Consider the following 23,040-nt stretch of genomic DNA (forward strand, 5'->3'; position numbering starts at 1 on the left):
TTGACTGGAATCCATGTGACCCTCAACTTTAACAAGATTCCCAGTACCTGCACTGGCCACACAGCCCCACAGCATGATGGAACCACCTCTAAATTTTACTGTAGGTAGCAAGTGTTTTTCTTGGAATGCTGTGTCTGTTCTTTTTCAGCCATGCATACCGCCCCTTGTCCAAATAACTCAATTTTAGTTTCAACAGTCCACAGCACCTTATTCCAAAATGAAGCTGGCTTGTCCAAATGTGCTTTAGCATACCTCAAGTGACTCTGTTTGTAGTGTGTACGCAGAAAAGGCTTCCTCTGCATTACAGCATCATACAGCATCTCTATGTGCAAAGTGTGCCGTATAGTTGAATGATGCGCAGAGACACTATCTGCAGCAAGATCATGTTGTAGGTCTTTGGAGCAGGTCTGTGGGTTGACTATGACTGTTTTCACCATCCTTCGCTTCAGTTTATCTGAGATTTTTCTTGGCCTGCCACTTTGGGCCTTAGCTAGTACTGTGCCTGTGGTGTTCCATTTCCTCACTATGTTCCTCACAGTGGAAACTGACAGCTGAAATCTCTGAGATAGTTTTTTGTGTCCTTCCCCTAAACTATGATGTTGAACAGTCTTTGTTTTCAGGTCATTTGAGAGTTGTTTAGAGGGTCCCATGTTGCCACTCATTAGAAAGGGATGCAAAGAGGGGAAACATTTGCGAATGGCCACCTTAAATACTCTGTCTCATGATCAGATTCACCTGTGTACGGAGGTCAAGGGTTGTGTTCCAATAATTAGATTCAAATCAATAAAATGAAAAGGGTGCCCAAATTTATGCACCTGCCCAATTTTGTTTAAATAATTATTGCACACTTTCTGTAAATACTAGAAACTTCATTTCACTTCTCAAATACCAGTGTGTTCCTCTGCTATATGATATATTTAACTGAAATTTTTGATCCAGACAACCAATGATTTATAAAGGAAAATCATGAAAATTATCAGGGGTGCCCAAACTTTTGCATACAACTGTATATTGGCAACAGGCGACAACTCTCTCACTCCCAGTAAATACAAGTAATGGGTGGAATTTGTCACCATTAGAGACAGGAGACTAATTTGGAGCTGACTCAGAATACAAGCTGCCATCAGAAAACATGGCCAGTATACTGCATGTCACTCACATTGATTCACTGTTGCTGTAACCAGTATTGTACATAAGCCTGTGCATGTGCTGACACAATAAGAGCTGAAAGGTCGCATCAGGCTCTATGATGTGAGTAATTCCAGCTCAGGAAAGCTTTGCTGTCTGAGGCCTCAGGCTCAGGCTGCAGATATAAACGTAGCTCACTGACATCATAGCATTGTGTCTGCACTACTGCAGGTTTGAAACTACAACAGTGAGAAAATGCATGTTTTTTTGTGTGGTTTAGATGGAACTTTTTATTTTGACAAAATGTCAAAACCTATGAAGCAAAAGAATATTTATCATGTTATCTGAACATTGTACTCTAATCAGGATCTATTGTTTATGTTGTGAGGAAAACCCTTTGGCATGTAAAAATAGACGAAACATTTTAGGACTACAGGATGTGATCTCATATGAAAAATTTAATTGGGCCCACTGAGTGTTTTAACCACACATAGATGAAGGCCTTGCTAAAAGAGGCACTCCTAACCACAAAATCTGATTTATAACTTTTTGGAGAAAGTATAATTTGGAGATGGCAGAGAGCAGCACTCATGCATTCACCTATATAATTTTCATGTCATTTCCTGCCAAAACTCGTAACTACTGAGGAGTGAAGGAGGGTGAGTGTGTTTGACTGTGTGGGTGTATACACTATTAATATCTCACATAAAAAAAGATAATGAGATAGCCTATTGTAAAATTCTGTTGGAATGCCGGACCTGTTTATGTCATTCTCTCAGGAATGTTGCCTCTAGTCATTTTGCTCATCTGTGTCCATAAGGATGAGAGAACTAACGACCGTACGGCAGGAATCTGTAGAGACACGTTTTAAAGCTGACACACCAGCTTGGGAATGAACCAAAGCTGACACTCAAACAAAAAGTGCCTATCAAAATAAGAAAAGGAAGAAAATAGCCCCACATTGCAGTTGCAAAGTACTCTACACAATAAAACATCAATCAATCAATCAATCAATCAATTTTTTCTATATAGCGCCAAATCACAACAAACAGTTGCCCCAAGGCGCTTTATATTGTAAGGCAAGGCCATACAATAATTATGTAAAACCCCAACGGTCAAAACGACCCCCTGTGAGCAAGCACTTGGCTACAGTGGGAAGGAAAAACTCCCTTTTAACAGGAAGAAACCTCCAGCAGAACCAGGCTCAGGGAGGGGCAGTCTTCTGCTGGGACTGGTTGGGGCTGAGGGAGAGAACCAGGAAAAAGACATGCTGTGGAGGGGAGCAGAGATCGATCACTAATGATTAAATGCAGAGTGGTGCATACAGAGCAAAAAGAGAAAGAAACAGTGCATCATGGGAACCCCCCAGCAGTCTACGTCTATAGCAGCATAACTAAGGGATGGTTCAGGGTCACCTGATCCAGCCCTAACTATAAGCTTTAGCAAAAAGGAAAGTTTTAAGCCTAATCTTAAAAGTAGAGAGGGTGTCTGTCTCCCTGATCTGAATTGGGAGCTGGTTCCACAGGAGAGGAGCCTGAAAGCTGAAGGCTCTGCCTCCCATTCTACTCTTACAAACCCTAGGAACTACAAGTAAGCCTGCAGTCTGCGAGCGAAGCGCTCTATTGGGGTGATATGGTACTACGAGGTCCCTAAGATAAGATGGGACCTGATTATTCAAAACCTTATAAGTAAGAAGAAGAATTTTAAATTCTATTCTAGAATTAACAGGAAGCCAATGAAGAGAGGCCAATATGGGTGAGATATGCTCTCTCCTTCTAGTCCCCGTCAATACTCTAGCTGCAGCATTTTGAATTAACTGAAGGCTTTTTAGGGAACTTTTAGGACAACCTGATAATAATGAATTACAATAGTCCAGCCTAGAGGAAATTAATGCATGAATTAGTTTTTCAGCATCACTCTGAGACAAGACCTTTCTGATTTTAGAGATATTGCGTAAATGCAAAAAAGCAGTCCTACATATTTGTTTAATATGCGCTTTGACTGACATATGCTGATCAAAAATGACTCCAAGATTTCTCACAGTATTACTAGAGGTCAGGGTAATGCCATCCAGAGTAAGGATCTGGTTAGACACCATGTTTCTAAGATTTGTGGGGCCAAGTACAATAACTTCAGTTTTATCTGAGTTTAAAAGCAGGAAATTAGAGGTCATCCATGTCTTTATGTCTGTAAGACAATCCTGTAGTTTAGCTAATTGGTGTGTGTCCTCTGGCTTCATGGATAGATAAAGCTGGGTATCATCTGCGTAACAATGAAAATTTAAGCAATACCGTCTAATAATACTGCCTAAGGGAAGCATATATAAAGTGAATAAAATTGGTCCTAGCACAGAACCTTGTGGAACTCCATAATTAACTTTAGTCTGTGAAGAAGATTCCCCATTTACATGAACAAATTGTAATCTATTAGACAAATATGATTCAACCACCGCAGCGCAGTGCCTTAATACCTATGGCATGCTCTAATCTCTGTAATAAAATTTTATGGTCAACAGTATCAAAAGCAGCACTGAGGTCTAACAGAACAAGCACAGAGATGAGTCCACTGTCCGAGGCCATAAGAAGATCATTTGTAACCTTCACTAATGCTGTTTCTGTACTATGATGAATTCTAAAACCTGACTGAAACTCTTCAAATAGACCATTCCTCTGCAGATGATCAGTTAGCTGTTTTACAACTACCCTTTCAAGAATTTTTGAGAGAAAAGGAAGGTTGGAGATTGGCCTATAATTAGCTAAGATAGCTGGGTCAAGTGATGGCTTTTTAAGTAATGGTTTAATTACTGCCACCTTAAAAGCCTGTGGTACATAGCCAACTAACAAAGATAGATTGATCATATTTAAGATCGAAGCATTAAATAATGGTAGGGCTTCCTTGAGCAGCCTGGTAGGAATGGGGTCTAATAAACATGTTGATGGTTTGGATGAAGTAACTAATGAAAATAACTCAGACAGAACAATCGGAAAGAAAGAGTCTAACCAATACCGGCATCACTGAAAGCAGCCAAAGATAACGATACGTCTTTGGGATGGTTATGAGTAATTTTTTCTCTAATAGTTAAAATTTTGTTAGCAAAGAAAGTCATGAAGTCATTACTAGTTAAAGTTAATGGAATACTCAGCTCAATAGAGCTCTGACATAACATCAAGACATAACATTAAAAAAAACAAACTTTGCACCCATAAGTTTAATTAAAATTGAATATCGAGTGCAACTGAAGTGTCCAAACCAGCTGATGAATAGGATAAAACTATCAAACTAATTATAAACACCAGAAGATAAAAAGGTTTTAAGATCTGCCTTCAAGATTCAGCTGAAGTAGACTTTTAAATGTCAACAGGCAAGCTGTTCCACAAAGTAGGACCATAGTAGGCAAATGCTCTGAAGCCTGCTGAATTCTCTTAACCCTGGGGATATAACGTAAGGTTGCAGCTGGGCAACCTGTTGTACAGGCTTTTTGAACTCAATTTATGGGTGTTGATTTTGATAACTTTAATTATGTAGTTGATGAGAAATACTCACTGAAAGTAGTGCACATTCTTTAAAGAACTGCATGTAGGCTGCCTTAAATGCTTCCTCACAGTAATTCACTCTGATTTTATCTGGGTGGGACTGGGAGTAAAGCGGGAGTTCTCCTAAACAGAATCACAGCAGATAAATGGATAGATGATCTGATAAATGTTCAGCCTCTGTTTGGTGACTGTGATTAAATGGCAGAGCAAGTTGGCCATAAACCAAAAGGTTGGTGGATCAATCCAAATACATTAAAATACCTTTAAGAAACAAACAAAACATCAAACAGCTCTAGTCTAAAATGAGAGTCTGAGACAATATGAACAAGGATTTAAGGCAATATTTATTTATTCTTTTTTTGAGTGTACGTATGACTTTACGTAGAACAAACTGGAGATGGATTTGAATCGCAATTTCAAAGAAAGTTTTCTGAGTTGACTCACCTAATTTTATTTAATCTATTTTAGATAATCTGATTTTTAAATGAAAATTTTATAAAATAATTTAAGGGGTATCAGTTTTTTGTTTCATCGTTGCTAACCTAATTACTGATTCTATTTTAATCATGATCTTGTATATAAATGTTAATCCTGATCACTCTTGTGAGAAAGCTTGTGCAAAGCTCTCTGATCTTTAAACCATAAGAATCATAATGAAATCTCAAAGATCAAAGGCAAAATGTAATCTGCTCCTTGACCTAAGACCAACCTCCCCGCAAAATTCCAGTGAAATCCCTTCACGTCTCTTTGAGATCTCCTGTTAACAAACCAACAGCTTGATAAATGACACTGAAATCGTAAGCTTTTTGTTGGTGGTAAGAACAAACAGACAACACAGAGACAGAGTGTGTTGTGTGGGCCGCCAGAAGAGGAGGTACTGCTGGCCCACCAACAAAGGGCGCCCTGCCTGAAGTGCGGGCTTCAGGCACGAGAAGGCGCTGCCGCCACGGACACAGCCGGGAGTGACAGCTGTTACTCATTACTTCCTGACAGCTGTCACTCATTCTTCATCACCTCACTCCATAAAACCCAGACGTCATCTCCACCTCATCGCCGAGATATCGTACTTCATTGAAGGTAATATCCTCAGCCGTTTTGTGTTACAATATATCTGTATATTGTGAGTGTTTGCAGGAGTACCGGTTCCTCTATCTGTGGAAGCTGAGTGAGTGCAGGACGGCACTCTTTTCCCCTGAGGAATCACTACGGTACTCTGCAACAAATTGAGTGAGAGGTGGAGGTGGCATTCCCACCGTTGTTGTTACTGGGTGTACACACACCCACACTTGACTGTCTTTGTTCTCGCCAGCAGTACCAGATCCGACAGTCGGAGACGGTGATCACCTGGGAATTCGGGACTTGGCGGCTCCAGTATTCACCAGGTTCGGTGGTGGCAGAAATCGTGTGGTTCCAGCCCTTCTCAGGACAGACGTCTTCTATCCTCGAGCCTGCCCACACGTCACCTTTGTAATTTGACTGTAATCATATTCTGAGATTGTCTGTATATTCGTTGTGCACATTTCACAACATTAAATTGTTCCTTTTTGGCTCATCTATTGACCGTTCATTTGCGCCCCCTGTTGTGGGTCCGTGTCACTACACTTTCACAACAGGATATCTCGGCCAGCGTCATGGACTCCGAGGGGTGTCACCCGGCTGTTGAACGACCAATGGGAGAGCAGGGAGCGCAGGCGTCTGCAGGAGGCATGATTGGTGAGCTGCAGCACATTCTCAAATGACTGAGCAAAACATCCTCCTGAACCGCAGGGTGGAGGCTCTCTCCGCGCAGATGGCGGCGAGCGCTCAGGGCGCTGCTGCAGCTCGTCCTCCTGCCGACCCTGTGCAGGATATGAATGTTCCAGTGGTGGTTCAACAACCCCTCCCACCATCCCCTGAAGCATACATAAGCCCTCCTGAGCCGTACGGAGGTTGTGTGGAGACATGCGCGGACTTTCTTATGCAGTGTTCGCTCGTCTTCGCACAACGTCCCGTCATGTATGCGTCAGATGCTAGTAAAATAGCTTATGTGATTGCTCTGCTTCGGGGTAAGGCACGCGCCTGGGCTACGGCGCTCTGGGAACAGAACTCACGGTTGTTATCAGCATACACTGGGTTTGTGGGGGAGTTCAGAACAGTGTTTGATCACCCTAACAGAGGAGAGACCGCTTCAACTGTGCTGCTGTCAATGAGACAGGGACGCGAGAGCGCAGCCGCTTATGCAGTCAACTTCCACATCGCGGCTGCGAGGTCCGGCTGGAATAACGTTGCGCTCCGCGCCGCCTTCATAAACGGACTGTCGCTGGTTCTGAAGGAGCATCTGGTAGCTAAGGAGGAACCGCGGGATTTAGATGGGCTTATCGATCTCGTTATACGGTTAGACAATCGGTTGGAGGAATGCCGTCGGGAGCGAGGCGAAGGACGTGACCGGATACGCGCCGCCCCTCTCCCTTCCGGGTTCGAAAAGGGGCCGCCCTCCCTACGCTCCACAGCCGCAGCGCTTTGTGGGGCAACAGCTCCCCCTGCTGACGTTGTTAGGGAAACGCACAGGGCCAAAATGAGGAGGTTGATCCGTGGAGAGTGTTTTCTCTGCAGCTCAACTGAGCACACACAGAGAAACTGCCCCAAACGGCCAAAACGACAACACTCGCCCTTAGAGACTGGGCTAAGGGGGGGTCAAAACATTCAAGTGAGACACACACAGATTGCCACACGACTCCCAGTCACAATCCTGAGCGGGGATTTAACCCTTCAAGCCCCAGCACTGGTGGACACGGGGTCAGAAGGGAATCTGCTAGACAGCAGATGGGCAAGGGAGGTAGGGCTCCCTCTGGTGGCGCTTCCTTCGCCATTGCAGGTGTGGGCACTAGATGGCACCCTCCTCCCTTTACTCATACACAAGACACAACCAGTAACTCTGGTGGTGTCTGGAAACCATCGGGAGGAGATTGAGCTTTTTGTAACTCCTTCTACCTCCCGCGTGATTTTGGGCATCCCATGGATGTTGAAGCACAATCCCCGGATTGATTGGCCGTCTGGGGTGGTGGTTCAGTGGAGCGAAACCTGCCATCGGGTGTGTTTAGGATCCTCGGTTCCTCCCGGTTTACAGGCTAAGGAGGAGGTCAAAGTCCCTCCCAATCTGACGGCAGTGCCGGTTGAGTACCACGATCTTGCTGACGTCTTCAGCAAGGATCTGGCACTCACCCTACCTCCGCACCGTCCGTACGATTGTGCCATTGATTTGGTTCCAGGCGCTGAGTTCCCGTCCAGCAGGCTGTACAACCTCTCACGACCTGAGCGCGAATCAATGGAGACCTACATCCAGGACTCATTAGCTGCCGGGCTGATCCGGAACTCCACCTCCCCGATGGGGGCAGGTTTCTTCTTTGTGGGCAAGAAAGATGGCGGACTCCGTCCATGCATTGATTACAGGGGGCTGAATGAGATTACGGTTCGCAATCGATACCCGTTGCCATTGTTGGATTCCATGTTCACCCCCCTGCATGGAGCCAAAATCTTTACTAAGCTGGATCTTAGAAATGCGTATCACCTGGTTCGGATCCGGAAGGGAGACGAATGGAAGACGGCATTTAACACCCCGTTAGGTCACTTTGAGTACCTGGTCATGCTGTTCGGCCTCACCAACGCCCCCGCGACGTTCCAAGCCTTGGTTAACGACGTCTTGCGGGACTTCCTGCACCGATTCGTCTTCGTATATCTGGACGATATTCTCATCTTTTCTCCGGATCCTGAGACCCATGTCCAGCATGTACGTCAGGTCCTGCAGTGGTTGTTAGAGAACCAACTGTTTGTGAAGGGTGAGAAGTGCAAGTTTCACCGCACGTCTTTGTCCTTCCTGGGGTTTATCATCTCCTCTAACTCCGTCGCCCCTGATCCGGCCAAGGTTGCGGCGGTGAGAGATTGGCCCCAACCAACAAGCCGTAGGAAGCTGCAACAGTTCCTCGGCTTCGCTAATTTCTATAGGAGGTTCATTAAGGGCTACAGTCAGGTAGTTAGCCCCCTGACAGCCCTGACCTCTCGAAAAGTCCCCTTCACCTGGTCGGATCGGTGCGAAGCTGCGTTCAAGGAGTTGAAACGACGGTTCTCTACTGCGCCAGTTTTGGTGCAGCCCGACCCTAGCCGCCAGTTCATGGTTGAAGTGGACGCCTCTGACTCATGGATAGGAGCCGTGCTGTCCCAGAGCGGAGAGACCGATAAGGTTCTTCACCCGTGTGTCTACTTTTCACGCAGGTTGACCCCGGCTGAACGGAACTATGACGTCGGCAATCAAGAACTCCTTGCAGTGAAAGAGGCTCTTGAGGAGTGGAGACACCTGTTGGAGGGAGCGTCTGTGCCGTTCACGGTTTTCACTGACCATCGGAACCTGGAGTATATCAGGACCGCCAAGCGGCTGAACCCCAGGCAAGCCCGCTGGTCACTGTTCTTCGGGCGTTTTGACTTCCGGATCACCTATCGCCCCGGGACCAAGAACCAGAGGTCGGATGCCTTGTCCCGGGTACACGAAGAGGAGGTCAAAACTGCACTGTCGGATCCACCGGAGCCCATCCTGCCGGAGTCCACTATCGTGGCCACCCTCACCTGGGACGTGGAGAAGACCGTCCGGGAGGCCCTGGCACGGAGCCCGGACCCAGGAACAGGTCCGAAGAACCGTTTATACGTCCCACCAGAGGCCAGAGCTGCAGTCTTGGACTTCTGTCACGGTTCCAAGCTCTCCTGTCATCCAGGGGTGCGAAGGAGGCCGACGTCCGGGAGTATATCCAGGCCTGCACCACCTGTACCAGGGGCAAGGCCGACCATAAAAGGTCCCAAGGACTTCTCCAGCCATTACCGGTGCCTCATCGCCCCTGGTCCCACATCGGCCTGGATTTCGTCATGGGCCTCCCGCCGTCCCAGGGCAACACCACCATCTTCACGATAGTGGACCGATTCTCCAAGGCGGCCCACTTCGTGGCCCTCCTGAAGCTCCCAACAGCCCAGGAGACAGCAGACCTCCTGGTCCACCACGTCGTCCGTCTGCATGGGATACCCACCGACATCGTCTCTGACCGTGGTCCCCAGTTCTCCTCACACGTCTGGAGGAGCTTCTGCAGGGAACTGGGGGCCACCGTGAGCCTCTCGTCCGGGTACCATCCACAGACGAATGGACAGGCAGAGCGGGCCAACCAGGAACTGGAACAGACCCTCCGCTGCGTAACATCCGCGCACCCGACGGCCTGGAGTAACCATCTGGCCTGGATCGAGTATGCACATAACAGCCAGGTGTCTTCTGCCACCGGCCTCTCCCCATTTGAGGTGTGTTTGGGGTACCAGCCCCCATTATTTCCCGTGGTGGAGGGAGAGGTCGGTGTGCCCTCGGTCCGGGCCCATCTTCGGAGGTGCCGTCGGGTGTGGCGCACCGCCCGTTCTGCCTTGTTGAAAGCCCGGACGAGGGCCAAGACCCATGCAGACCGCCGGCGGTCCCCGGCCCCTGCATACCAGCCCGGGCATTAGGTGTGGTTGTCAACGAAGGACATCCCCCTGCAAGTACAGTCTCCAAAATTGATGGACAGGTTCATCGGCCCCTTCCGTATCCTCAAAGTCCTCAGCCCTGCCACGGTGAAGCTCCAGCTCCCAGCTTCACTGCGGATCCACCCGGTCTTCCATGTTTCCAGGATCAAACCTCACCACACCTCACCCCTCTGTGCTCCCGGTCCGGCGCCGCCTCCTGCCCGGATCATTGACGGGGAGCCGGCTTGGACAGTGCGCCGGCTCCTGGACGTCCGTCGAATGGGCCGGGGGTTCCAATATCTGGTGGACTGGGAAGGGTATGGACCCGAAGAACGCTCCTGGGTGAAGAGGAGCTTCATCCTGGATCCGGCCCTCCTGGCCGACTTCTACCGCCGACACCCCGACAAACCTGGTCGGGCGCCAGGAGGCGCCCGTTGGGGGGGGGGGGGGGTCCTGTTGTGTGGGCCGCCAGAAGAGGAGGTACTGCTGGCCCACCAACAGAGGGTGCCCTGCCTGAAGTGCGGGCTTCAGGCACGAGAGGGCGCTGCCGCCACGGACACAGCCGGGAGTGACAGCTGTTACTCATTACTTCCTGACAGCTGTCACTCATTCTTCATCACCTCACTCCATAAAACCCAGACGTCATCTCCACCTCATCGCCGAGATATCGTACTTCATTGAAGGTAATATCCTCAGCCGTTTTGTGTTACAATATATCTGTATATTGTGAGTGTTTGCAGGAGTACCGGTTCCTCTATCTGTGGAAGCTGACCGTTCATTTGCGCCCCCTGTTGTGGGTCCGTGTCACTACACTTTCACAACAGAGAGACCAACAATACAAATGAGTTTCCTGGCTGACAAATTGAAGCACAGATATTCAGCATAATCCCACGATCTGTTGACACTATGGCCTGCAACCACACATTGAAAAACTGTCAGCCATAACACATACTCGGTGAAAATATTCCAGACTAGACGTCCCCCAGAGAGAATTTAGTGGTTTGATCTTAGAATTCTGTAAATCCAGAGACTGCCACAATGAGTGAGTGAGTGAAAGAAAGAATAATGTGTTTGAATGTGTCTAACAATGTGACTATGTGGGGAAGCGGGCAAAGCTCTCAATGGTCCATGACAAGTGAAGGAGGAAGCGACAGGATCATATAGTTAGAGAATGTAAAATGGAGGACAAATGCAGTCGACAACAAAACTACAATTATTCAGAGAAGCTGACAGAGTGTTGAGATTGGTCAAACCCTGCACGCATTAGATCTTCACAGCTGTCATTTATGATTCCACTCATTCCAACCGCAGTGAACCTCTCTTCAGATTATAACTACATAAGCCTGAATGCTAGTATAACACACACACAAAAAAAAATCTCATTGGCCATCTTAAATATCACAGACACAGCAAAGCCTACAGCAAGAACATATCGTATTGCGTGAATTTAGAGATCCAACAAGCAATGAAACCACAGTGTGCCAAATATCTGGAGTCTGACAAGCACATGGATTGATGTGCCACTGAGTTCAAAAAGCATCCAGAGGCACGAAGAGCCTGTCAGATGAATATTAAATACGGTAAAGGATTGTAGCTGTGTCAAAGCTGTGCTCTGTCAAACATGAAATGAGCTGCAGAGAACTGAGCCACAAATAACAAATGAGGAAGACCATCTTTCACAAAGATCATAAACATACAGGAGTGTGTGAATGTTTAGCAAAACCTCCAACATAACAACCGATGTGAGCTTTATGAAGCTGACATGCTTATATATTTAGTGTAACTTAGCAAAGGTCATTGCAAATCCCAATCTTCTCAGTGCATAGTTAGTTTTCTTATGACAAACCAACTTTCCACAAACTGATTCAGTCGTTGTAATATCTGGTCACAGGACAGACGTGATATCATGGGTGCTGGAGGTAGATATGGTGGTGTTGTTAAGGTGTAGTTACAAGTGGTGCCTGTGTCATATCAACTCCACAGCCTCAAAATAGTGGACACATTGATTTGTCATGCTCATACATGATTTCACCAGAAAGCATGACAAATGTTCATTCTTTCATTTGGACATAATCGTATGATTGCTATAATGTACGTTAACATGATGCAAGCTGGTACTTAAAGTGAACTTTATAAGAACATGAATGGACCAATAAATCTATATTATAACAGCCAAGTGGCCTTTGTGTGCGTGTCTGTATGGCTTCAATCACAGGGAAACTGGGAAGAGCTGGCATATAGCGCTTGATGTGCTTACGCATTTTGGGTCAAGGATAAATGCTGTGAAAATGGAAAGTTGATAGAACTAATATTTTTGGAGAAATTAGCAATATTAGCTAACAACAGTGAACAATGGATGTTCTGCTGTAATGCACCATGGGAGTTCTGGGTTTTAAATGTTGTTACTGTGGTTCATGTTATTTTAACAGTGTTGTTAGTGCGATTGATTTGTGTTTTGTAGTTCAATTGGTTTAGTAGGTTTAGTTAAGTGTCATGTTACTGTTACCATGTGTGAGTTAAGTGTCATGTTGCCGTTACCATGAGTGAAAAGTGTCGTGCTTTTGATATCTTATGCCACCATCTCTGTTTGTGGGTGTGCAAAATTAAAAGCAGAATGCAGAAAAGACAAAAAGCTGTGTGTGCATGCATGCAGACAAGCTGTGGAAAGCTGACATTTGCTGTTTGGTATGTTTATGTATTTTGGGTCAAGGATGAACGCTGCCAAAACAGAAAGTTGATAGGACAAATATTTTTGGAGGAACTAAGGGTATTAGCTGACAACACTGAATATTATACTGATAATTCCATTCTGGATTCACATGCCATTCCAACAGGGGGCGGTAAATCATCTATATATTAAAACGTGTGATTTTATTTAGTAAGTTCAATGTAAGTAAATAATATAATTGTAAATATGTTAAAAATACATGGATGTCACAAGAAAGTGAAAGCACCTATTTTCCATTGAGGTCCATTTAAAAATCAAATGACAAAATAGAGATAATAATACTAATAATAATAATAGTAATCATGATAATAATAATAGTGTGTATATGATAACAAGAACCTAAACAATTTAGAAATACATTAAGACAGTAAATTAATATTAGAAAAATGACATATTTAACAGGAAAAAAAGGTTGAGTTCTTCTAAAAACTGTTGAGGTCTAAGTTTCTAAAACATTCTGACCTCACACACCATTGCAACTCATTATAGAAACTTTGAACAATTTATTACCACCCTTATAAAATGTCAGCTGCCTAAATTATAAACACTATCCAATCTAGAGCCCGTGGATCTCCACGGGCAATACACTAGTCGTATTTGAATTGTACCAAATTGGAACCAAAAGAAAACCTCTTTGGAGATCCTGATACATATTGAAGAAATAATTATGCAATTAAACACACTGTATGCCCTATTCACCAATATACTACTACATTGTTAATGTTCCATTGGAAGTTGTGCTCTCTGTGTGTTTTTTAAGGTTCACAGCTTAAAATAAAATTACTTTAAACTCAGGTGTACCAAACAAAACTACGCAGCTGTCACAACATTTGTGTTAATGCTTTTAAAGAATGTATAATCATCTTTGTGGTGTGTATTCATGGGAGATGTTTACGTACAGCATGCAACTTCAGTAAGTCACCAATCAGCCTTTCTTCCCTGTTCGGATGAATTGGTGCTGAATGAAATTTCTGTTTTGCAATGGCTGTTTTCCAGATAAAATCAAATTTGAGCAGTGAGATGGAAAATCTGATCACAAGTGGTTACTCACCTCACATTTGATAATGAGCGGATCCCAGCTGGTTGTGGACACAGATCAGATCATTTCAGGTCTGACTGTGTCCAAATACAAACAATGATTTGACTAACAGTTAATGTTTGTTGGAATTTAAGTTCTGGGAAAGCAAAAAGACTTGTGGTCCATTGTCTGTACAGGCTTTGTTTCCTCCGTTTCCTGTTTAAATATTTCCTCCCTGTTTGTTAATTTTCTTTTGAAGGGAGGTCTATGGAGCTAAATCAAGGCCAAAAGTTTTGTAATCTGAAAATAAAAAAAGATTGAAAAAATAAATTCTGAAACTGAAAATTCAATGTTTGTTCTTGAATGTTATAATCATTTAAAAAGTATTATCAAAATAAAAACAAGTGTAAGATATATATTTTTCAGTTTAAATAAATTTTTGATTCAGCTATGTAATTTTTTTGATCAAATAATTTATTTTCATTCATATTTCTTTTCACCTTCAGATCTTTTTTTCCTACTTTCAGATCTTATTTTTTCAGTTTCAAACTTTTGGCTCCGTTCTGGCGTGGGAGGGCGTAGCTTCAATTGAGAGGGGCGTGGAATTGTGAGTGACAGCAGAGCAATCAGTCCTCACATGATGTTGCATTCAGGAAACGTGGGTACTTTGATACAACCCCTGGCAATAATTATGGAATCACCAGCCTCGGAGGATGTTCATTCAATTGTTTAATTTTGTAGAATAAATAAAAAGCAGATCACAGACATGACACAAAACTAAAGCCATTTCAAATGGCAACTTTCTGGCTTTAAGAAACACTATAAGAAATCAAGAAAAAAAATTGTGGCAGTCAGTAACGGTTACTTTTTTAGACCAAGCAGAGGGAAAAAAATATGGACTCACTCAATTCTGAGGAATAAATTATGGAATCACCCTGTAAATTTTCATCCCCAAAACTAACACCTGCATCAAATCAGATCTGCTCATTAGTCTGCATCTAAAAAGGAGTGATCACACCTTGGAGAGCTGTTGCACCAAGTGGACTGACATGAATCATGGCTCCAACACGAGAGATGTCAATTGAAACAAAGGAGAGGATGATCAAACTCTTAAAAGAGGGTAAATCATCACACAATGTTGCAAAAGATGTTGGTTGTTCACAGTCAGCTGTGTCTAAACTCTGGACCAAATACAAACAACATGGGAATGTTGTTAAAGGCAAACATACTGGTAGACCAAGGAAGACATCAAAGCGTCAAGACAGAAAACTTAAAGCAATATGTCTCAAAAATCGAAAATGCACAACAAAAGAAATCAGGAACGAATGGGAGGAAACTGGAGTCAACGTCTGTGACTGAACTGTAAGAAACCGCCTAAAGGAAATGGGATTTACATACAAAAAAGCTAAACGACGGCCATCATTAACACCTGAACAGAAAAAAATAAGGTTACAATGGGTTAAGGAAAAGCAATTGTGGACTGTGGATGACTGGGTGAAAGTCATATTCAGTGATGAATCTCGAATCTGCATTGGGCAAGGTGATGATGCTGGAACTTTTGTTTGGTGCCGTTCCAATGAGATTTATAAAGATGACTGCCTGAAGAGAACATGTAAATTTCCACAGTCATTGATGATATGGGGCTGCATGTCAGGTAAAGGCACTGGGGAGATGGCTGTCATTACATCATCAATAAATGCACAAGTTTACGTTGATATTTTGGACACTTTTCTTATCCCATCAATTGAAAGGATGTTTGGGGATGATGAAATCATTTTTCAAGATGATAATGCATCTTGCCATAGAGCAAAAACTGTGAAAACATTCCTTGCAAAAAGACACATAGGGTCAATGTCATGGCCTGCAAATAGTCCGGATCTTAATCCAATTGAAAATCTTTGGTGGAAGTTGAAGAAAATGGTCCATGACAAGGCTCCAACCTGCAAAACTGATCTGGCAAAAGCAATCAGAGAAAGTTGGAGCCAGATTGATGAAGAGTACTGTTTGTCACTCATTAAGTCCATGCCTCAGAGACTGCAAGCTGTTATAAAAGCCAGAGGTGGTTCAACGAAATACTAGTGATGTGTTGGAGCGTTTTGTTTTCATGATTCCATAATTTTTTCCTCAGAATTGAGTGATTCCATATTTTTTCCCTCTGCTTGGTCTAAAAAAGTAACCGTTACTGACTGCCACAATTTTTTTTCCTGATTTCTTATAGTGTTTGTTAAAGCCAGAAAGTTGCCATTTGAAATGACTTTAGTTTTGTGTTATGTCTGTGATCTGCTTTTTTTCTACAAAATTAAACAACTGAATGAACATCCTCCGAGGCTGGTGATTCCATAATTTTTGCCAGGGGTTGTACATAATGACTCTGCTCCTGTCTCCATCATTTATTTACTATGCGGCTGGCGTGTGAAAGAGAATAGAGAGAATGAAAACTTATTATGAGGCTTTAAACCCTCGAGATAAAGCTGTTTATTGTGATCGATGTGTAGCAGTTGGTTCAGTGGATCCGTATGTTGTACCGGATAGTGAATTTAATGACGATGTAACAAAGCAGACCGCCCGTAAATCCAAATCCAAAGCCGCCCGGAAGAGTGCTCTGGCTAATGGTGGTGTTTAGAAGCCTCACCGTTATAGGCCCGGCACTGTGGTGCTGAGAGAGATCCACCGCTACCAGAAATCCACCGAGCTGCTGATCCACAAGCTGCCGACCAGGTCAGCCTCACCGGCCTCCTGCAGAGCATCACAGCGGAGCTCTGAAAGCGGAGGTCGGTCTTGAAGTCCTGAGAAATTTCTCTCACCAGCTGTTGGAAGGGCAGCTTGTGGATCAGCAGCTCGGTGGATTTCTGGTAGCGGCGGAGTGCCACAGTGGCGCGCCTGTAATGGCGAGGCTTCTTCACACCGCCGGTAGCCGGAGCGCTGTTCCGGGCGGCTTTGGATTTGGATTTACGGGCGGTCTGCTTGGTTGTGGCCATATTAAAGCTTCCTTCAGATCTGCTGAGCCAGGTCTCTCTGTGTGTCACTTCGAAAGCTCGTAACACTTCACTGCAGCCTGTAAAATGAGCGACCTGCCTCATTTTCATGTGGTGATGCTGTGCTGCGTTCACGGTCTTGTGTGCATTTGGGACACATCTGTTTTTTAGGTATAGGTGTTAAATGTTACAATCTTGCATATTTTCCAGATTTAAACATCAAAAATGACCAAGAGTGGTCTAGAATTACTTGTAATAGACATCTTTAGCATCACTTTATTTACAGGTATCAAGACAATACAGTGGAGAGAAAGTGTTAAGTCATTATCTATCAAAGTACCCACGTTTCCTGAAATTAACATCATGTGAGGACTGATTGCTCTCCTGTCACTCACAATTCCACGCCCCTCTCAATCGAAGCCACGCCATCTCACGCAGAACGAGGCCAAAAATTTGAAACAGAAAAAAAAAATCTGAAAGTGAAAAAAAGATCTGAAGGTGAAAAAAGAAATATGAATGAAAATAAATTATTTGCTCAAAATAATTACAGAGCTGAGTCAAATTTATTTAAACTGAAAAATATATATCTTACACTTATTTTTATTTTGATAACACTTTTTAAATGATTATAAAATTCAAGAACAAACATTGAATTTTCAGTTTCAAAATTTATTTTTTCAATCTTTTTTTTATTTTCAGATTACAAAACTTTTGGCCTGGATTTAACTCCATAAGGTCCACTTGTAACAGACTTGTTATAGAGTCTGAGGATGTCTTTGGTGGACAGACAGTTCATTATGCGGGGTTTTATAACATTTTCAGGGAGGCATTTCACCTTATGCCATGTAATGGCATAGGGCGTTCAATATGAAAAGTTAGATAAAAATTCTCAATGTACACTGCGCAGTGATACATTTTAGGCACATTTGCAGTCATGCACGTAAGAATTTGGGCAGTAACACAATTTTTGTTCTGCTGCCTCTACACACCAATCACAGCCTGCTCCTAGTATAGATTTTCATCTTTACTTCATTGTCTTGGTGGCTTCCCTCATTAGTCTCCTTCTTGCTAAGCAACCCAGTCTCATGGCAAGTCGTGATTCAGCAGCACGAAATACACATTAATCTGTTGGTTCATGATACTGTGATGAAAAGCGCCTCATTTTTGATACTGCGGCACAAATTCATTCTAATTCATTCCGTGATGGCTGCACGGGGTGGTTATGGTTTGGGTGGGGGGAAGGAGTAGGATTAGTAATAGTGAGTAAAAAAACTCTGTTACGAAACCTTGACTCTTTTTGTGACGGGAGCACGAACACCAACAACAACAACAAAAAAAAAAAACAGTGAGACTGGGCTGTGCTGAGTCACTCAGTTTTTTGAGCAATGCCTTCTCCAGACAGATTTACCACACAGTACCATACTGTCTGTATTTTGATATCAGTGAAGTCTAAGACATATGCAGTGACTTGGAAGTGTTCACGTATACATCACCCGACTTGTCAAAAATAAAACATAAAAAATAAAAATGGGGGTTGTAAAAGTGATGATTTCATTTGAAGGATTACTTCTAAAAATGTTGGAAATGTGCATAAAAATGGCTAATTCATGATTGGCTAATGCAATAGTTTTGTAATAAAAATCTAACATTGGGGTAAGATGAAAGTTTATACTACAAGCACATCTTAATTTCATTTTCAGCTCCACTGTGGTGGTGCACAGAGGCAAAATTACCAAATTCACTCCACAAATTCTTATGTAACCCAACTCCATAGCTAAATCCTGAAAATCCTGAAAAACGTCTAATGCTGGTCTAATGCTTATAAAAAATGTAAATGTGTACAAAAAATGTCACCCCTTTTCAGCTTAAAAATACATAACTAATTCAGCTGATAACATATTTTGAGGTAGTCTCTTGCTATTTGTCATAAAAATTGTACTTATTTAGATTTTTGCAATTATTTTAATTTTGTGTGATCTGTGTCTCATCATGAATAAGGTGATGCATACAGTAAGTAAACAACTGTTAGGGCCCCTCACACATACTGTGAATATGTACAACTCTGGGTGACTCACGGCGGTAGAGCTCGTATGAGCGGACCACAAAACATCACGCCAATGGGCAGGCGTGCACGATGCCAGGGCGAGGGTTTGTGCTCAAGGGAACATAGTGCGAGCAGCAGTGCAATGTGGTTACACATCGCGGAACTGCTGTGAAAAAAAAAATAAAAAAAATACATGTCACCCACAGAATTCAAACCTGCGCTTTCCAAAAGCTCTGATTGCCAGTCAGAAACTTTATCACTGAGGTACCATTGCTGGCCTGTGAAAGGTGCAGGAAACTGCCTGATATCACAACCCACTCTCACGGCAAGTCATGATTCAGCAGCATGAAATACACACTAATCTATGGGCTTGTGCTATTGTGACAAAAAGCATCTAATTTTCGTCATGGCAGCACAAATTCATTCTAATTCATTCAGTGATGACTGCACAAAATTTAAAGTGAAGCAGGGGGGGTCAGGGTGGTTATAGTTAGGGTGGGGGGAAGGAGTAGGGTTAAGGCTAGGGTTGGGGGTAGAAGTAGGGTTGGTAATAGTGAGTTAAAAAACCCTGTTACAAAAATTTGACTCATTTCGTCACGGGAGCACGAAAAAAAAAACGTGAGACTGGGCTGGATATCAGGAAGGACATGGACGTAAGACATGGACGTATTAAAAAAAACAAAACCACACACCATATAAAAACATTGCATTATATTGAATTCCTCTTATCAAGCAGGCAATACAAATATGATCCGTCTGTTCCTCTGTACATGACCCATAGTCACAGATGTACAGTCATGAAATGACACGAATGAGAAGCATTTCGCTCGTCTCATCGTGTCCGCATCTGCTGGTGCGTGTCCAGCCGGCCCGCATGTGTGTCCTGTTAGTGCACATGCATGTCCTGCTGGCGCACTGCAGGACTGACACCACGTCATGTGGAACAGAGCTCACGTGGGTGACGTGACAGTCAAATTGCCTGCTGCGTGTTATGATCTGATGGCCCGTTTCAACCTGGGGCAGCCTGTCAATGGTCTGCAGCGTGTGTGCATGTCCACTGCAGCCCGTTGCCATAGCAATATAAGTTTTTATTTATGTCTACGTGATGACAGCAAGCAGACACAAGCGCCTCACAGTGGGCAGTTGTTAGTCCATGTCCGTCCAAACACAGTACAAGGTCTATTAGAAAAGTATCCGACCTTATTATTTTTTTCAAAAACCATATGGATTTGAATCACCTGTGATTACATCAGACATGCTTGAACCCTCGTGGGCATGCAAGAGTTTTTTCATGCCTGTCGGTTACGTCATTTGCCTGTGGGCAGTCTGAGTGAGGAGTCGCCCACCCTCTCGTCGATTTTTTCATTGTTTAGGAATGGCTCAGAGACTGCTGCTTTGTTTGATCAAATTTTTTTCAAAACTAAGGCACAACTGAGTGGACACCATTCAATAAATTCAGCTGGTTTTCGGTAAAAATTTTAACGGCTGATGAGAGATTTTGGTCTGGTAGTGTCGCTTTAAGGATGGCCCACGGCGCCTGACGGCGAGCTGCGCTTCGAGGTGTCTCGCCGTTTCAAGTTGAAAACTTCCACATTTCAGGCTCTGTTGACCCAGTAAGTCGTCAGAGAACAGAGAACTTTCAGAAGAAGTCTGCATGAGGAGTTTATTCGGACATTCCATTGTTAACGGACATTTTGTAATGAAAGAACGTGCGGGCAGAGTCGCATGTCGGCCGGACCCGACCGCGGGGGGTCGCGACAGGAAAAACACCTCCGTTGGAAACCTTAACGGGCAAGTTGGAACATGCCCAAGCTGTTAAATAATTTCTCAGTTACTCACTTGTTGAAAGCCATCAAAAGCCGCCTGAATTTTACAAATGGTTTTCAACACGGAGGTGTTTTTCCTGTCGCGGTGCACACAGATTCGCCGAGTCGTCACGGAAACGACTCGGCGAATTTGCGCGCATGTCTATTGTCCTTAAACAGTGGAATGTCCACATAAAGTCCTCATGCCGGCCTCTTCTGAATCTTCTCTGTTCTCTCACAACGTCCTGGGTGAATAAAGCCTTAAATTAGGATGTTTTCAGGTCGAAATAGGCCGACGACGGCGCCTGGAAGCGCTGCGCAACGTCCCGCTTCGTGGGAAGTCCTTACAGCGACAGAAACACCCCATAATCTCTCATCAGCGTTAAAGTTTTCACCGAAAACCAGCTAAATTTCTCGAATAGTGTCCACTCGGATATTCCTCACAGGTCCAGAAAAAATTTTGATAAAGCAACGCGCGCCGTCTCGAGCAGCGTGTGAAACAAAGGAATTCAGCCGAGAGGGCTGAACCACATCTCACTCAAGGCCTGCCCACAGGGAAATGACGTCACCGACACGCGTGAAAAAACTCACGCATGCGCACGAGGGTTCAAGCATGATTGGTGTAATCGCACGTCATTCAAATCCATATAGTTAAAAAAAATAAAAGTGTCGGTTTCTTATCTAATAGACCTTGTATGTGTTGTCCAGCTGGGATGTCCAGAATGACAGACCTCCACAGCCACTTAAATCAGCGGCCACACCTCCTGTCAGTTCAGCACACACACCAAAGCCACACTCGTGGGGCACTTAGACAAATTTCACTGTCACCACAATAGTGATTGTCTGCTGACTGTTGTTGTGTTAATCGTGCGAATGGCCACACATTTTCTAACTGCCATGCGAGTGGTGTTAGATGTTCGTGCGTGTCACCTGGAATTTGGCCGACACCTACCGTGAGACGATTCGATGGGCTAGCATAGCGCACACTCTGTCTTTCAGCTGCTGGTGTGCACAAACAGTTGTAGCAACAGGTGTACGAGGCGTTAAAGGCAGCTACGGCATTACACGGTTTGCATACGATTCCTGCTTCGTGCGTACTTAATGTTTTCGTTCGACCAAATTCACACTATGTGTGAACGGGCCCTTATGGAGGTTTTGTTTTCACCACTGTTTGTTTGTTTGTTTGTTTGTTTGTTTGTTTGTGAACAGCCTGTAAGCCACAATTTTTTAATATATTGTTCTGAAATTTTTGCAGAGCATTCATATCCTGACAGGCAAGAACTGATTCAGTGTTCAAGGCCATAGGCCAAAGGTCAAAGTTAGGAAAACTCTTGGAAAATTCGAAAAATCCCTATATTTAACACTGAACAAATTTTCAAAAATTCAAAAACTTCAAATTTCTAATTCGAGAGCGTTATGTGGAATGGTATGTGGCCATTTAAATTTAATATTGAAAACCTCATTTAACATATATTTTACATTTTATCTTAATCAAACATGCCCCAATCACTCCTCAAATTTGAAAGTGAGGTACAAAGTGGCACTCACTATCACCTGACAAAGTTTGATCTGTATCTGATCTGAATTGTGGATTTTGTGGACATTTGAATTTAATATTGTTAAGCCCATTTGGTGTACATTTTGCATTACATCACAATCAAAAGTGCCTCAATCACTCTCATTTGTGACAATGATGCACAAACTGGCACTCTCAGTAAATAGACTAAGTTTGATCTGCATCTGATCCGTATTGCAGATTTAGCGAATATTTGATTTTAACATTGAAAAGCCCTTTTAATCTATATTTTGTATTCTATTTTAGCTCATGAAAACCACTTCTAACAGGACTTTGATCTTGAAAATATTTTCCAAGGTAACAATTTGTGGAATTGGAAACTAGTGTTGGCAGAGGTTTGCGCTCTACGAGCACGATGCTCTCGTTGTTATTATCTTCAGCTTGATATTTGAATATTCAAATTTGATTGTGTCGATCCAATGAGGGAAAACAAAACAACTCCACACAGTAGACTGCTTCAAAATTTACTGGTGCCTCAGCTTTTTGTGCAGTTTTGCCTATGAGTTGTCCTGTATGTCCACAGGCAGATTTGTGGTGTCTGTGGAGGAAAACTCACCCTGAGTGCATGGATGACCACATCCTGGGCCTCTAGTTCTCCCTCTAAGATACTGAGAAGAGTCAGCAACTCTGCTCTGCTCAGAGCCTCCACATTCATAGTCTCCTCCTGAAAGCAAAAGAATGTTCACGACACTTTATTACACTTTTCCGCCTACTACAGTGAAAGACGA

The 23,040-nt window shown here is 43.7% G+C and overlaps 1 protein-coding gene across 1 annotated transcript in view; it reads right to left on the reverse strand.

Moving 5' to 3' along the window:
• The window catches only part of cttnbp2nlb (CTTNBP2 N-terminal like b), an 83,246-nt gene that overhangs the window by 44,135 nt on the left and 16,071 nt on the right, over positions 1 to 23,040 (reverse strand). Inside the window, exon 2 of the mRNA XM_034172562.1 lies at positions 22,869 to 22,976. Within this exon, the coding sequence (XP_034028453.1) occupies positions 22,869 to 22,976 (108 nt within the window). The remainder of the gene's footprint in view (positions 1 to 22,868; positions 22,977 to 23,040) is intronic.

The sequence above is a fragment of the Thalassophryne amazonica genome, chromosome 6, assembly GCF_902500255.1.
Source record: "Thalassophryne amazonica chromosome 6, fThaAma1.1, whole genome shotgun sequence".
In the NCBI taxonomy this organism is placed as follows: Eukaryota; Metazoa; Chordata; class Actinopteri; order Batrachoidiformes; family Batrachoididae; genus Thalassophryne; species Thalassophryne amazonica.